Source organism: Erythrolamprus reginae, chromosome 3 (assembly GCF_031021105.1).
Source record: "Erythrolamprus reginae isolate rEryReg1 chromosome 3, rEryReg1.hap1, whole genome shotgun sequence".
Taxonomy (NCBI): Eukaryota; Metazoa; Chordata; class Lepidosauria; order Squamata; family Dipsadidae; genus Erythrolamprus; species Erythrolamprus reginae.
The window spans coordinates 116,788,425-116,806,671 of record NC_091952.1 but is presented as its reverse complement, the minus strand read 5'-3'; the positions used below and the strand labels follow the sequence as shown (position 1 = coordinate 116,806,671).

The 18,247-nt window shown below is 41.8% G+C and overlaps 1 protein-coding gene across 1 annotated transcript; it reads right to left on the bottom strand.

Annotated features, from left to right (window-relative positions):
• Nucleotides 1–16,289: 16,289 nt before the first annotated feature.
• LOC139165782 (toll-like receptor 13) lies at nt 16,290–17,676 on the bottom strand. The gene has a single exon (XM_070749024.1). The coding sequence runs from the start codon at nt 17,642–17,644 to the stop codon at nt 16,472–16,474; it is 1,173 nt and encodes a 390-aa protein (XP_070605125.1). The 5' UTR covers nt 17,645–17,676; the 3' UTR covers nt 16,290–16,471.
• Between the last annotated feature and the right edge of the window lie 571 nt (nt 17,677–18,247).

Below are 18,247 nucleotides of genomic sequence, written 5' to 3'. Positions count from 1 at the left end.
GGGTGTATTTTTCATTGCAGACTTTGGCGTACAGTAGCTATTTGACTAACTATTAGCACATGTGCTTTTGGCTCACTCAAAAGATGACCTATAGACTAAACAAGAGGATTTGTATGTGGAACTATTGTTATGCTGAGATGAGTATTAAAAAAAAGGTAACAGCAACTATCTTATTCATGTAATTTTATGAATAAATAAGGTACTTTAGTTATTTCTAAACAGTGTCCAATGCATTATTTATATTAACAAACTATCCTTTACAATAAGGTATTGTAGACATTATAGAAGGACAGCTGGCTTAGTTAGTGGTGGCAAAAAATCAGGAATGTAGCAGCACCTTTTCCATTCATAAACGCTTATACTTTTTAATAAAATTTGTTAGTTAGAAAAGGTACTACAAGATTCCTGACTTTTTTGCTCCTTAGGATAACAGCGACCCTTCAACACTGGAAATTATTAAACAATATATAAAAAGAAGTATATATTTATTTATTACATTTATATAGCTGGCTATCTTTTAGCCAATTATGGCCAGCTCCCAATCAAAGGTCAAAACAGAATAAAAACAACAGTAAAACTGTAAAACTAAATGCATGAAAATATTAAAAGCAACGTAGAGACATAATACTGTAGTGACAATTCTTCGTCTTTCTTTCTTCAATCAGATCATTCTGTTTTTATGTTACATATTTCACTTCTAAAGACTAATGAGGTTATTCACCCTACAATTAGGTCCCACAGAGTGGGCCTTCTCCGGGTCCCGTCAACTAAACAATGCCGTTTGGCGGGACCCAGGGGAAGAGCCTTCTCTGTGGCGGCCCCGGCCCTCTGGAACTAACTCCCCCCAGAGATTAGAATGGCCCCCACCCTCCTTGTATTTGTATTTATTAGATTTGTATGCCGCCCCTCTCCAAAGACTCGGGGCGGCATACTCGGGTTTCTGCCTCCTTGCCTTTCGTAAGCTCCTTAAAACCCACCTCTGCCGTCAGGCATGGGGGAACTGAGATATTCTTCCCCCCTAGGCTTCTACAATTTATGCATGGTATGTTTGTATGTATGATTGGTTTTATAACAAGGGTTTTTAGCTGTTTTTAGTATTGGATTGTCACATGCTGTTTTTACCACTGTTGTTAGCTGCCCTGAGTTCACAGAGAGGGGAGGCATACAAATCCAATAAATAAATAAATAAATTAAGTATTTAAAGGGTCACGATACAGAGGATGCAATTTACATCATTTTATTTCATAAACATTTTCTCAGAACTAAAGACTTATGATATGTATCTAACAGGGATCACAATACAAAGGATGAAATTTCCATCATTTAATTCAGTAAACATTTGCTTGGAACTGGAGAAAACAAAATTGTAATTATATTGTATTCTAATGTCATTATGTTTAGTAAGATATTCAAACTTGAGTGTCACTTTGGAGATCTTTACACTTGTCCAGTATATACTAAACTATTATGCATGGCCCATATGGAAGTTATGACTCAATGGAAAATGGAAAAAGAAGACCAGCAGCATACAAACCACTGCTTTTTAACCAGAGGTGGCCTAATTTTTCTTGTCTTCTGAGGACAAGGCTGTGTGTCTCCAATTCCTTAAAGACACAAATTGGGGAGGGAATATTCAACACCACCTAAGCATGGGACAGACACTTCTACTTGTACTGTACCTAAGGGGACTGGGCTATTTTAGCCATGTGGCATGCAAACTGTATCCTTCAGATTAGGAACATGGACCATAAAATGAGAAGGCACGATATTGCCGCCCTGCACATCTGCTTTTGAGAGGGAGTTACTGCCCTGTTTTCATATCCCTTGAAGATAAAGATCTTTTATTATTATTATTCTTACTCTCATAAGGTAACATTTTAAAATCAAATGCTGTGGTTGGAAATTCTGAGCATGGATGAAATGGAATGCAGAAGGCATGCAGTCTATGATCTTCCAGATGTCACACAATTATTAGCTTTATAAAGAAGTCTGTCTCAGCACTGGATAGATTTTCTGATTAATTTATAGTAGCTATCCGATGTCCAGGGATTGGGTGGTGTGTGTGTGTGTATGTGTGTGAAGACTTGCGTGTTAATTGGATTAGTGAGGGAGAGGTGTGCGTAGGCAGCCTCACTTTCTCTTCCCAGATCCCATCTTGCTCCAATAGCAGACAAGAGTCGAGACAATTGGAGATGGGCTGGGTGCAGTGGTTGACCAGGGCATCTTTCATGACACAGTAGCCATAATGGAAGGATGGAAAATCAGCCCCCAAGAGTGATATTATTTAATTTATTAATTAGACTTCTGTGCCACCATTCTCAACTGACTCAGGGTGGCATACAACATAATAAATACAGTACAAAGTGCATAGAAATCTAATATTAAAAACTTAAAAAATTCTAAACCCCCATTTATTCTAAACATAGTCATCCACATTCATCTAACTGGGTCTAGCCACTCATAATATTGGCTGGAGTTAACTCTCAACATTCATGGCTCCCCATGCCCGTTGGCAAAGATGAGTCTTCAAGGCTTTGCGAAAGGCCAGGAGGGAGGGGGCAGTAAGTATCTCCAGAGAAAGTTTGTATCTCCAAAGGGCCAGGGCTGCCACAGAGAAGGCTCTTTGCCTAGGCCCCGCCAGACGACATTACCTGACTGATGGGACCTGGAGAAGGCCGACTCTGTGGGACCTAACCGGCCATATTAATGGATCACCTTCCAAATCTGAGTCAAATATCAGATGAAAATCTATTAGATGTCTCTACAAGGTCATTATGGATGTGCTGAATTTCTGCCTTTTCTATTTCTGTAGTATCAGAACAATTTTAGAATTACAGAACTCCAGATGACTGCATGGACTGGGAACTTGTTAAGTTTCTTCCTCTAAAATTATTTCAAACTTGCTCAGATTCATCAAGGTATTTATATCAAGGTATTAAAAAATGCCATTTCCTCAATGTCTCCCCAGGTCTCTTCCAAAGAGGACCTAAACCGCCAAGGTGAATTATGATGCAGAGACCCATTATAGCAATAAAGTTCAGTGTTATCTTTACAACTTACACTGCATGGTACATTAAGGCCCTAATTTGTGTTTTCAATTTCCTGAGTTTCTGGAGCATAAGTGGAGATGGGAATAATCTTCATACCCATGAGACAGGATTTAAATTAACTTTTTAAAAAGCCCTTAATTTAAATCTCCATAGTTTTAATAATGGCACTATTTTATCAATACAAGATCGAAGAGATAGCCTACCAGGCAGATTAATTTAGCACATATTGATGGTGGAGAGGGGGGGGGGGAATCAGTGATTTATATGCTACTTTTTAATATATTCCTGGGAGAATAGATGGAAGAAATGAGACATGCCTTTTAAGGCATGTGTGAGATAAGCGTCAGTCCAGATCTTATCCCATTGCTCCCTCTAAACTTTAGCAAAGTTTTACAGTCCTCCCAGGAATATAACGTGGCATACAACTCCTTTCCTCCCTCCCCTAACAACCTACAGTACACACAAACACCTAAAAGCCAAATAGCTCTCATTACTGTGGGGAAAACAACTGCAATCACTCCAAATATATAATGTCATCCCCCCCCCTCCACACATACACAACGTCTTAAAAGAACCCTAAGAGATAAAGCTATTTCTTGGGGTCACAGGCAACAAAAAATATCTCTCCCAAGGGGGTGGGGGGGAGTCCACCTCACACAGGATGATACCAGAGTCCATTCTTTCTCCTTGCCAGAGCAAGAGGACTCCAATATGGCTGAGAGACATTGAAAGGCATTGGTGATTTGGGTTGACTTTCAAATTTCTCCAATTTGGGGGGATTATACCGAACACAAAAATAGGGAAGGGCACACCAGACCCCTCCTTCTATTCCCGGGAGAGAGAAAAACATTCGTGTAATTTTTTAAAAAAGCACTTACAACAAGTCTGTCAGGTAGGTCAAGTTCGAAATCCAAATTCGACCGCGTTTTTAAATCGCGCCCTTACTCTACTGCGACGATTTAGACGTGTAGGAAAACAGGTCACACCTAGCTAGACGCAACCGAAAGGCCATAGCCGCACGGATTGGGGAAATTGGCATGTTTGGCACCGGGGAAAAATGAAGAGATTATTTAAATCCCCGATGGCGGCGAGCAGACCGAAGGGGGGAAAATGGGAGAATTGTGATGTCTTTGGTGCTCTCTGAGCTCAGTGGTTTGCTTGCAGACGTTTCGTTACCGAACTACGCCTGCGAGCAAACAACTGAGCTCAAAGAGCCCCAAGGTCTCCAGCAGTTCAGGTCTGAGCTACGTATATTTTCTTAATTTAAAATGGAAAAAAGAAAAAGTGGAGCGGAGGAAGGCATTAAGGGACAAACGGGAGCTTTAAAAAAAAATGTGGGGGTGGGGGGCAGGAGGGAAAGCAGCAGAAAGCATTGCATGAAGTCAGCAAACAGCGACGGAACCCAATATAATTAAAGCAACCGAAATAGATTTGCTGGTTAAAACTATCTAAATAGGCGGGAAAGTTGCTTTCGGAAAGGCTGCCTCCGCTGAGAAGAGCCAGCCTCCGCCCTAATATCTGGTGCGAGGAGGGAATGCCTTCATACTCCCAGTTCACATCTGAAAATAAAGTTTTTGTATTGCGTTTTTTTGCACCTCAGCAGTGCAAACTAGATGTCAGCCAGACGCATTCCTATCCTGGGAACTGCATGGAGAAGCTGGTCGTCTTGACCCGATTGTAGAAATCGTTGGTGGCTTTTCCAACCTTACTGTAATGATTTTCATCCTTTCTCTCTGGTTTATCCAATTTCTCTTTTTTCCTCTAGCCTTGCCAATGGTAAATATTGTAGACCAGAGTTTCTTCAACCTTGGCAGCTGGATGTAGGAGCTTAGAATCCTGGCTGGGGATTCTGGGAATTGAAGTCCAGACATATTCAAGTTGCTACGGTTGGGAAAATCTGTTGTAGATCATCATCTCACATCACATACCTAAATTGTGAGATATCCTGCTTGCAGATTATTTTTTAAGTATTTTTTTTTAATTTTATTTCTAAAATTAAAATACAAAGTCCAAAAAAGATAAGAAAAAAGACAAGCATACAAAATCAGAAAATAGATAATAGATTTCCATATTTGTAATATTTTTAATGTCACATGGTAATTTAGCAAATAAAAGATGTAGAAGGCCATAAATTATGGACCTGTTTTGCAAGTGGGAGGGGGGGGATTATTAACTGTTGAAATATATGCATCAATATTCAACCAGAGGGACAGTCTATGTGTATTTTTGTTTCTTTGTTTTTATGCACTTCTTTTCCTGTTTGCAGATTATTGTAAAGGAAAGCCTGCCATTTTTTTGGCTCAGAAATGACTGTTTAGTTAAAACTGCAATAGTTTTATGGAGCTACTGGAGGATAGTTGTGCAGGATTATCCAGGAGTTCCTTGTTTGGCAGAAAGATATGCTGAAAAGCTTTGTGTTGCTCTAATTGCCCATTCCTAATTTATTGCAGCTCAAATTAAAGAAAAGAATGGACAAATTATCCCTGATTGATTTCTTGTAAAGAAATATGGAGATGTCTTTAAGGAGGGAATTCAGTAAGTATTATGTATTGATCAATTTAGATAGGAGATAGGGAAGAAAAAACTTGAAACTTCCCTATCTTGATTCTGCTTCATATAAAATAGGAGAGGGGGAAACTACAGGCTTGTGAGATTCTGTTATTGTGCCATAGGACAAGAAAGCAGAATTACAATACTGTAGTTCACTTGGTATCAGTTTCCTGTCCTGATCTTCAAAGAGCTGAAATTTGTTTTCCCACCTGCCACTTTCCTACAAACAGATCCTAATGTTCTGATGAGTAGGAAAGTCTATGCAGGTGCATAAAATGTCATATTTATCTACCAATCAAGTTGGCCTACAAATAGATTGTAGTTGTGGTATGTGGAGTGAAGCCGGAGGGAGCCAACCCAGTTCTCATTCAGTGCATCATCTCATTGTCCCTTGTGACCTGTCAGATGGGCTAATTCATGAACATCAATCTAACAATCTTCTGAAATAGCATGCTAAATCTAAGTTTAAAACTAAGCCAATTGACAAGTCTTAGATGGGGAGAGAGGTAGGACGTGGAATGAAGGCAGGAGACGATGAATGAGCTATTTCTTAGCGTAATAATGCAAGAATATATAGCATTGGCAGTGATGGATCACAAGGTCCTTGTGGCCCTTAACACCTAAAGTTGCCATATCCAGAATGGATTCAGAAAAACTAAGATAGTATCAGTAAAAAGTGCAGCCCTTCAAAATCCCAGGAAAACACCTGTAATATGTGCAGTGGTAACAGTTCTAGCAATCCTTTAAAAAAAGTTTACTCCCCTCTCTTCAAAGTGGAATCCACACCCACTCTTTTGACCTGGCTCTGCCAACTGGCTTTGGGCCTCAATGGGAGAGTCATGTTATTCTGGACTGTACTAAGATACCCCCCCCCCCTTCTCCCTGTGTGCATATTGTTCTGTTCCTCCCCAAATTTGTCAATTTTAAACCAAATTTAGTATTACTATGAATTCTAATATTTTATATATGTTATTTTTCCTGACTGCAAGCTGCCTAGCGTTGCCTCTAGGAAGGATGGGTAGTTTGTAAATTTAATCAATAAATAATAAAATATATATATAGGTGGAAGAAGTTGACTTTCTTTCCTGGTTTAAGCCAACCTGTGTGGCACATGATGAATGCTTTTGCAAGAATCTAATGTATGTTCTAAACTAGGAATGGAATAAACCAAGTTTATTGTTCTTTTAAAAGTCTGCTGGATCCACACTGTCACTTCTAATGTTAAAAGAGTTTCTTGAGCGTTGTTTGTTTGTTTGTTGGATTTACTCTCCAAGGACTCGGGGAGGCTTACAACATATACAAAACAATAAAATAACCTAAATCCAGTTATAAAATTTTAACTAACAAGTCTAAAATCCTAATTGTGGCAGCATAAAGCCTCTGCAGAAAGATGCTCAAGCCAACAGAGCCATATGGGATAATTTCCGGTACCTGGAGAGAAAGTGTGCTCCACCAACCCAAAGTGACCCCTGAGGCTGGGCAGATCTGAAACTCTGATTACATCAGGAACCACATCATCCGTGAAATATGGGAGTTTGCACCCAGAGCCAAAATTGTGTTGGAAAGGGAAGGAAAATACTACTCTGGGAATAGCTAAGGATGACTTCCTTTTTTATCTTGAACGCCATAATTCAAAAAGATCTTATCTCCTCTCTGTGTGTTTCTCAACTATCATAGGATATTACTTTTAGAAAATCCGCTGTTATCACTGAAATGTTTACATCTCTTATGATTGTGTCTAAGTTTGCAGATATATATTTCCCTGGGGCTAGTCTCTATTTCTCTATTGATCATCTTTGTCTGTTCTTGAGCTTAAGGAAAAAAACCTCGCCCTGTTTATTTCAGTGCAATTTAATTTCTTCCAGTCCTACATTTTTACAACACCTTGACTATATAAACCACAGAGATATGGAGATAGTCTGAACCTATCCTAGTCCAGTTTAGTCAAATGGTTCAGGCACCAAACTAGTTGTCAGCAGAGTGTGAATTCTAGTCCCACCATAGATATGAAAGCTGTTTGAATGACTTTGGGACTCCACCCCCTCTCTTTTACATTAGAATGCTAAATCTGTTGAAGATCTCCCTTCTCTTTTACATTTAAAAAAATATAATCCATATAATTGACTTGACAATTCACCAATAATGCCATAATCCCGTTTGACAGAATTGCATCTGTCCATCTTCCTATAATTCTTCTTTTTCATTTTCTTGTAATTTTATTCTTCTGCATCCCAATCAAATATTCGTATTTTTATATCCTTTCCTGATGTGTGTAACACGCCTCTTTCAATTTGCCATAGCTGCAATAGGTGCATATGCTTGTTTAATGTTGATGATAACTGTATAAATAATAGATGTGATCTTGTCATTTATTGACATTTATTATGGGCTGTTCTGCTGGTTAGCATATTTCCAGTGAAGGGCTATCAAAATTTTTACTACCACACTGGGTGTGGCTTATGCAGGACGCCCTGCATTTTCTTTCAACATCTTTCAGTGCAAATTAGGTACTCTGGGGTGGAGCTCCATCTTCACTACCCCACTGCGTTTCCCCACCCCCTCCAGACAGTATTTCCAACTTAATGAAGCTTATTCTGGTCACCCAAATAGAGTCAGTTTTACTTCTGATTGTATGTGTCCCCATAAAATGAGAGTCAAAAACTACTTTAAATGTTTGATGCACTTACTCAATCATAGCAGAAATGCCTTCTGATCTGCATTATATGGCAATCAGCTCATCCAAATTTTCCAACTGTATCCAAGCAATTTTCTTGGTCACAATGTGGAAAATTAATCATCACTGTCATTTTCTGAAATATGTTTTTCGACCTGCAGTTTATTTGCACTTCTGGGATTTTCCATGTGGTCTCCCATCCCAGTATTTTTTCCAAATCAGCTAGAGATTGCCACCTGTTGAAGACAAAGTCACCAAAAATAAAATCCTTAAGGTTGTTTTTTTTTGTAAAACTAATTATTAAATAATGTTTTAGTCCATAAATTAATGAAATCTACATTCTAACCAAATGTGAACTTAATGAAGCTTATAAAGTAACTAATCTGAGCTACAAGCGTACACGTGTACACACACATACGCACAGAGAGAGAGAGAGAGAGAGAGAGATGGTATTATATTTGTTATAGTCTTAATATAGGAGCCTTATTGGAATCTCATAATTCAGATTCCTTACTGCAGCATTTTCTCCATCTGGCTGCTCTTTTGTATAACTTGAAGTAAACTAGTTGCTTGATGGTCATACATAATGTAAAATCAGACTTATTTTTCCAGATGTTTCTTAGCATCTTTTATATACAGTCTAATACAGGTCCAAAACTTGTAGAGTTTCCATAAAATTTCATACACACCCTGGTGTTTTATTAACACATTTTCAAGCGGCGTTTCTTGTTTATTTATTAGCCATATTAATTAATCAGTCTCTTTCCACTGAAGGTTATTTCTGAGACACAACGTATTTCTTTAGAGACCTTTCATTTTATCCTGCAGAATTTCCAAAAGTATGCAGTGAATATAAGTAGTTATTTTAGGAACAAAAATAGTTATTCAGATGAGCCTGAGAGATGGCAGAATGTATTCTCTGTCACTTTTGGAGTGTACCGTTATAACAAACGGGTCTTGACTTTTGCTGCTTAAGTGTACATTATTGTATGAGTCAAATACATATTCAAGTACGGTATAGACAATTTTTACAAAAAAATTAAACTTCTGCTGTTTTCTGTTTAAAGTGAAGTGAACAAATGCCATTTTAAAACCAAAAACTTTTAGAAAGAAGCAGAAGAAGCAAAATAGCTTTGCGAGCTACATAGGCCTATAGTACATTTAAATTTGCAGTCAACAACTAAAACATGGAAGCATTGACAAACCAATCAGAAAAAATGTAAAACCTGCAATCCCTCAAGAAAATGAGCATACATGGCACACTCCTATTATCTCCTTTCTCTATAATGGTTTGGCAATGAAGGGGTAAGGAGAGTCAGCTCTGATTTGGCCACTGGCTATAGCTCAAAATGTGCAAATATATAAAAATTGGAAATGTTTACTAATCAGGATTCCCAAATGCAAGAGGCCTATTCCTGGGTACCCTTATTTGCATGCTTATCTCCCACCCAAGCATACCAAAAAGCATTAGTTTAGCTCAGTGCTTCTCAATTATTTTTTGCTATGCCTTCACTAAACTTTTCGTGCCCCCCCCCCCCCAAAATCTCCACTGGGATGATTGTTTGCAATATTCAGCATGTTTTCGCTGAAAAAACTCAAGCAACTTATCAGTGTGATTGAGGTGTAATGTGTTTAAATGACACCTTAATTTATTTGGCTTCATGCTGTCCAGTGCCAACATTTTTAGATACAGTAAACATACCATTCTTTCCTCGTCTCCCACCATAGTCACACTGAAGCCAAGCACTACATACGCTTCATCATCTTAGGTTTGGGGAGACTTACATTTGTCTCATTGTCTCTGTCTCTCTCCTCCTTTCTTTTCATCCCTGTTAAATTCAGCCCATATTTTTCCATGGTCTCTTAAAGGTTTGTTATCTGTACTTCATATCTCCTGCTCTGTGCTGTATGCTATTGTTTGGTGCAAAAAGCCCCTACTCCCTGTGGCAAAAAAACAACAACATGTTTCCCGGGTTCATGCACCCACCCACCCCGGCATCGCTCTGTGCCCCCCCAACCCGAGATCCACCCCACTATTTGAGAAGCACTGGTTTAGCTGACCATTTGACTTTTTCCTGGTTACATCTACCAATCCTACAATTCCATCAGAAAAGGCATGTTTTATTAAGCAATGTACCCTGATGGGGCCTAAGTGGAGGGTCTTTTCTGCTGTGGCACCAGCCTTCTGGAATATTGTGTTTTACAGTCTTAATTTATTTTAATGGTAGTGTGGGGGGGGGTGTTGATTGTTTATTTGTATTTATTTATTTTCTTTTAACTGTGGGAGACACCCAGAGTCAGAATTTAAACAAAACAATACAAGTAGTCATTGACTCATAACTACTCATTTAGCAACCATTTGAAGTTATAAGGGTCCTGGAAAAAGGTGGCTCACATTTATGTCGGTTGCAGAATTCCCCACTGTCACATGAACAAAATTTGGAGGTTTGGCAACAAGATATTTATAATGGTTGCAGCATCCTGGGGTCAAGTGAACACCATTTGTGATCTTCCCAGACAGCATCCGACAAACAAAGTCGAAGAAGGAAACCATAATAACCATAAGATTTTTTAAACTATGTAGCAAAAAGGATAAAAAAATTGGGCATGACTCACTTAACAACTGCCTTGCTTTCTGGTCTCAATTGTACTTATAAGTTGAGGACTACTGTACATAGGCAGCAGGGGCGGGGGGGGGGCTGCCCAGATGGGGGGACACTCAGTGAGGTAGCGAAAATGGTGCTCCTCCCCAGAGCATCCAATTTGCACTGAAAGGTGTTGAAAAAAAATGCAGGGCGTCCTGCATAAGCCACGCCCACAGTGTGGTAGTAAAAATTTTGGTAGCCTTTCACTGAACAGGGGTATTACTACGACATATATAAGAGATGAGGATGTGTGGATGTTGATGAAGGTCTCATTCTATGCTAAAAAGTTGCAACTGGCTTCAACTTATTACCCCTGATTTTGAAAACTGCATAACTCTCATGGTCCAAAATTGCCTTTTAACACGGAACCATGCTAACTGTTGTAGAAATGTGATTTCCAGTAATGTTATGCTTTAACTTCCAGAAGTACTTGTTTTCTAGGATTTCCCTTGCTTCTATTGTAGAACTGTATGGCTGTAGCTACTTACCGTATATACTCGAGTATAAGCCGACCCGAGTATAAGCCGAGGCACCATTTTTTGGCACAAAAACTGGGAAAACTTATTGACCCGAGTATAAGCCGAGGTTAGAAAATGCAGTGGTTACCGGTAACTTATAAAAATGGAAACCAATAAAATTACATTAAATGAGACATCGGTAGATTAAATGTTTTAGAATATTTATTTTAAAGAGGGTAAACAATATTTATTTCAAAGTGGGTAAATAAAAGCAATCTGATATTTACAATAAATTAAATAAAATTAAATAAATTAAAAAGTAAAAAAAGTAGTTCAATCAGCAACCAAGCTAAAACCTATGAGTCAAAATCCCTCAAAACAGTGTTTTAGAGACTTAATTTTTCTCTCTATAATCCAATGATAAAGTAGAGAGAAGAACAAAACAATATTTTTTCAAATTCAAATTGCACAATAATTTCACAAAATTCTTTTTCCCATCTAAGAATAAAAGATTTTCAGAGACATAAAAATTGCATAACATTCTACCAAACTACCCCAAGCCATGCAGCCAAGTTAATTACTGAGTAAATTTATGTACAGGATTGCATATTAAATCAACTCTTTATTCTGAGTTAAGCCTTACAGATTTCAATAGGACTTACTTACAGGCAACTGCACAGATGGACTGCAGTTTTAAGCATATCTATCAGCAAGTTCCCAAAAAACTGAGACTTATTCTGAGGTAAATCCACACAGAAATAACAATAGATTTAAATCCAAGAGGTAAATATTAATATTATTTAACACTAAAACTTAATGCTAAGTGAGTACAGAAATGCTAAACATCTTAAGTATTCATGAATCTCTGGAGTAGAAGAAAGCAGCATAATGTATCTTATTTTTACAATCTACTGGCAGGCTAAAATTAGTACGAATGTATATTACTTGTACCATAACAAATCTACAGAATGAATCCAACAAAGCCCTTAAAAAGTACTCAATTCCTTTTTCTTTTTCTTCTACCCTTCTTCCTTCTCTCTCTCTCTCTCTCTCTCTCTGTCTCGCTCTCTGTGTCTCTTGAGAGAGAGGGGGGAGGGAGGGGGGAACTTTATCAAAGTTCTATAGAAAGGAGACTTGGAAAAAAAGCAGAGAGAGAACTTACCTCAAAATCTAATCAGGGAATTAGTGCAGTAATTGTACAAGCTGGAAACTTTGCTGGACCCGGGGAAGGGAAGGCAGCTAGCTGCAAGACAGGAGCTCCAAGAGGGAAGTAAAAGGGGGCTCCGAGTGACGCAGCAAAGTTGCCAGCCAACTTCTCTGACCTTGTAATCCTCGTGGCCGAGGTTTTGCAGGCGCTGTTTGCCTGAGGGGGGCCGGATTTCCACGCCGCCGGCCGGGGGCTCCTTCGGGGTTGCCTCCGCCGGAGAGTGCTGTTGCTGGGGCTCCTGGTGGTCCCGAGATGGGGCGCGGCGGGCTCCGCGCTGCCCCATGCTGAGCGCCGCGAAGTCCAACGTCTTGCTCTCGAAGGCGCCCTCCACGTTGCAGAACATCCCGCCATACTTCTGGCGGGGCACTTGGTCGGCGGTGCCCGGGCGTGCCAGGTAGACGGGCAGATCTTCCTCCCCCGCCGCCGCGGGATCCGGCCGCTCCCGGCCTCTCCGCCCGCTGTGAGAAGACATGGCCGGGAGTCACTGGGGTAAGTCAAGCCGGCGACTCCGTCTGCGAGGCAGAGAAAAAAGGGCAGACTGGCGGGAGACTTCCCGGGCGCCGCTGGCTCGGCTCAGGCGTGGAGTGACTGATAAAGTCACTCCGCGCCTGAGCCGAGCCAGCGGCGCCCGGGAAGTCTCCCGCCAGTCTGCCCTTTTTTCTCTGCCTCGCAGACGGAGTCGCCGGCTTGACTTACCCCAGTGACTCCCGGCCATGTCTTCTCACAGCGGGCGGAGAGGCCGGGAGCGGCCGGATCCCGCGGCGGCGGGGGAGGAAGATCTGCCCGTCTACCTGGCACGCCCGGGCACCGCCGACCAAGTGCCCCGCCAGAAGTATGGCGGGATGTTCTGCAACGTGGAGGGCGCCTTCGAGAGCAAGACGTTGGACTTCGCGGCGCTCAGCGTGGGGCAGCGCGGAGCCCGCCGCGCCCCATCTCGGGACCACCAGGAGCCCCAGCAACAGCACTCTCCGGCGGAGGCAACCCCGAAGGAGCCCCCGGCCGGCGGCGTGGAAATCCGGCCCCCCTCAGGCAAACAGCGCCTGCAAAACCTCGGCCACGAGGATTACAAGGTCAGAGAAGGGGCGGAGGAGGGGAGTCTCCCCCCGGCGAGGGATGGAGGAGGAGGAGGATGGGTGGCTTTGCGAGCATGGCTGAAGGGGGGGGTGTTAAAAGACGCCGCCTTACTCCAGATGCACGGGTGTGGAGGGGGATGCTCGGACCGTTTGCCGGAGAGTCAATCCCGCCCTCCCCGGGGGTGATGTGCACTAGACGGGAGCGCGGAGAGAGACTGGCGTGCTCCGCCCCAAAAAGCATCTTTCCGTCCTCCTGAACACTACAGAGTTTGGATATTGGGTGGAGGTGGGTGGGGTGGAGAGAAGATGTGGCCCCGCACTTCTATCCGGACTGCACCGAAGGTGTGGCGGCTGGCGAAGTGGGGGTGGATGGAGGTTGTGTGCTTTAGTGGCGGTTACAAGCAGGGCGCTCTATTTCCCGAGGTTTTTAATTCTTTCCTCTTGACGCATGAAAAAAACCCCAGTCACTTAATTATACGCGCGGGGCGTTTACTCTGAGGCGGGCGGCATTTTTTAAAAAATAAAAGTTCGAGGAATCTTGTGGTTTACAGGGGTTGAGTTTTCTCCTGGCAGTTTCCCCGATTCGCCCCTCGCGTGTGTTTTGCAGCTGCCGGGCTCCCGCGGTGCGCCCTCTTGTGGTCACCCGGCGCCCTCTTGTGGTGACCCGAGTATAAGCCGAGGTCGGGTTTTTCAGCCCATTTTTGGGCCTGAAAAACTTGGCTTATACTCGAGTATATACGGTATCTTTATTTATTAGTTCAATTTCTATAGCCACCCATCTCAGTAAATAACTCTAGGCAACTTACAATTTAGAACATAAATTACAATTAAATTTTTAAAAGCTTTTTAAAACAATAAAATAAAAACCAGTAGAAAACATTAAAACATCCAATTCAAGGTAAACAAGAGCAAGATATTTGGTCTGTTGACAATATAGCACTTGTATATACTGCTTCAGAGGGCTTTACAGTCCTCTCTAAGTGGTTTACAGAGTCAGCATATTGCTCCCAATAATCTGGGTCCTCATTTTGCTGACCTCAGAAGGATGGAAGTCTGAGTCAACCTTGAGCTTGGTGAGATTGAACTGTCACTGCTCCACCGTAGCTTTATATATCCAGCAAAGGGGATCCTTTGTGCATTCAGTGCCCCAGACTTAAAAACATAGCCAAGCTTTTAAGGCTGTGGTTCTCAACCTGGGGTTCGGGACCCCCTTGGGGGTCGAATGACTGTTTCACAGGGGTTACCTAAGACCATGGGAAAATACAAATTCCCCATGGTGTTAAGAACTAAAGCTTCTATTCTGGCACCTTGGAACCTATTTTTACAATCCGACCAATAAGGTGTTTACAGTACTCTGACCTTCCTGCCAATCAGCTTCAATCTCTGTTGGGAGAATTGGCGCTAGACTTATGGTTGGGGGTCCACACAACACAAGGAACTGTATTAAGGGGTCGCGGCATTAGAAAGCTTGAGAACCACTGTTTTAAGGCCTTACGAGTTATTGAAAGGGTTGGGGACATTTGAAGGGAGGATGTCCCACAGGGGCTACCTGTAAAGTTTGCCTTCTAGTCTGTGACAGCTGACATTCTTTGACTGATGGGAGCTGCAGTAGGCCCATTCTGTTTGGCCTAGCTGGACACTTAGAGATTATCCTTCAAGTACCTGCTTCCAAGCCATATAGGACTTTTATACATAACCATCAACACTTTGAACGTCACCTGGAACGCTACAGTAACCATGCTGCACTTTCTTCTTTTTGTCTTTGCAGTTCAGAATCTCTGGAAATTCATTATTTCAAAACAAGTAGAACACAAGATTCTAAATATGAATATTAATTTTAAATCTTTTAAAATTGTGATATAATTATTCCATTGGTAGTAAGTTTGTGGCTTGGCTAAATAAAATAAATAATACAAAATGTTAAAAAAAAAACAGCAGTGATCAATGGGAGAAAATTGAAAACTGAGAAAATCTATTGGAGAGCTGGAACAAAATGGAAACTAATCCTATGCATTTCTTCTCCAAATGGCTTTATGGAAAATATTTCAGCAAGAACGGAAGGGAGGGGAGAGTCAAGAATACATAATAAGCAGCCAGTGTAAAGAAAAGGTTTTCCCTTGATATACATTTAGCTGTAAAATCCTGACTTCTGTCTGGAAATTCAATTTTATTATGTAATGTGCTTTGGAAAAAACCCCTGTAGCAATGAAGCCAAAAGGCAAGTGCTATTGGAAATGGAATTCTCATTACTGCAAAACCAAAGCTACAGGTTAACCAAAGAAATATAGGCTGCAACATTTTAAATGTTTATTGTATCTTTTGGACTCTTCTGATTGTTTAGTGCACCTGCACCCTTTCTCTTTGTGCCATTGTGTTCCCTACACCTGACCTAGTAACTTTCTAGTAAGTGGATAGATAGGTGTCATGGTGTTTGCCATAATTTAACAGCTTCATTCTTAAAGTGGACAAATGTAGAAATAGACAAAATTCTTTTAAAGAGAGATCTTGAGAGATGCCAAGCAATTTATAAATCAATCCAAAATATTTATTTATTTATTTGTTCGATTTTTTTTAAAATGCTGCCCTTCTCCTTGGACTCAGGGCGGCTTACAAAACGTTAGCAATAGCACTTTTTAACAGAGCCAGCCTGTTGCCCCCACAATCCGGGTCCTCATTTGACCCACCTCGGAAGGATGGAAGGCTGAGTCAACCTTGAGCCGGCGATGAGATTTGAACCGCTGATCTGTAGATCTAGCAGTCAGCTTTAGTGGCCTGCAGTATAGCACTCTACCTGCTGTGACACCTCAAATGGGATCAGGCTTGCAACAAGCTCGCCTCCTCTGAGTCTTCTTGGTCAGACCAGTCGGTCATTTTCTCCTCTTGGTCCTCAGAGTTACCGGTCTTCAGAGCCATCCTCAACTTAGCCCAGAACAACCTCTGAGCGTTGGGATCCGGGGACCACTCGATGTACGTCTTCTTCAGCATCACTTTCCGCATCCGATGGTAGACCGACAACTCCCTCTCGGGGATGGCTTCGAGGATAACGGGAATAAGGACGTCTTTCAGCTCGTCGAAAAGCCGATAGCTGGCCAGCTGGATCTCCATGGAGCACCATTCGCTCTGCAGATACCTCCGGCTGATGATACAAATAGTGTGCCGGCTATTGTGGATGCTGTCTACTATATTGTCAATTACGTATCTCCCGGGTTGGAAATCTCGATGATGGAGGCAAAGCCGGAAGGTTGGCGCGCCTGCTTTCTCTAGACTGGGCACCAGTTGTTCCAGCACCCAGCTCTCGTCGCCCGAGTTGTAGGAGACGAAGGCGTCGAACTTGTAATACTCATCTTTGCCCCGCCTCCAGTGATCGTTGACCCAAGCGCGCAAGATGTAGAGGTGATACCGGAGGTGCCAGTAGCTGCGGTGGTAGAGGAAAGGCAGCAACATGAACAACAGCAAAACTGGGAAGGTTGCGGAGAACAGATACAGCCCAATATCCTGGAAGCAGACATGGGTATCAAAGCTGTAAACATAACTAGACTGATGTCCAGAATTGCAAGTATAATTGTAGAGGTAGACCACTTGCACCAAACTATTGCTCAGCCAATTCCGGAACCAAATATTATTGCAGTTACAAGCCAGAGGGCACTTGCGGAGGTCAAGGTAGCTTAGCGACGGGAGAGCCTCAGCTACGCTGCTGTTGAACGTCCGTAGCTCGTTCTTCCCCAACATAAAGTAACGCAGGTTGCTAAGGTTGCCAAAGACCTCGAGGGTCAACGTGCGAAACCCGGCATTCTCCAGGTCGAGAGTTGTCAAGTTCTTCAGGTTCTTGAAGATACCAGGGGGGAAATTCCCCATGCCATTGCTGGTATCGGCCAAGGTTAGATATTCCAGCTGTCTTAAGTCATCAAAGACATCCGGGGCGATAGACAGAATTTTGTTCTCCGACAGGTAGAGATGGCGCAAAGAGGTCAGGCCCTTGAGGAACATTGAGGGAATGACCCTCAAACCGTGAGGACGCTGAGATTGAAGCTTGAGATCGTAGATCCTGCCCAAGAATTTTTGAAGAATCTTGGGGGTTTCTGAACTGGAAATATTTCTAAACCTCTAATTTGACATTTTTCACCCACTATGACTTTGGACTTGTAAATATTTCTTTCCCAGTTTGATTGTTTGGCATATTTCATGTCTCAAATACCATTCCCCCTCCCCCAGAAACAAAGTTAATTAATATGACAGTGCTTTGCCCTGCTATGGTTGGGAAAACCCTAACTCACCAAAATACCCAGATCAATGTGATGAGAATCAATGTAATCAAATGGAACACCACGATGGAGTAAATGATTAAGAGAAAAATTTTATAATATTTTGTTTACTAATGGGGCAGATTGTTGCACATGGCAGGTTCTAAGTGGGGGCTAATTTTTGAGCATCCAGTGGAAAGAAATATGACTTAGAAAATGGACACAACTAGTAGGAGCTAGGGACTAAGTAGGGAGTAAAGGATGCGGTGGCTCAGTGGCTAAGATGCTGAGCTTGTTGATCAAAAGGTCAGCAGTTTGAATCCCTAGTGCAAAATAAATAAAAAAATCA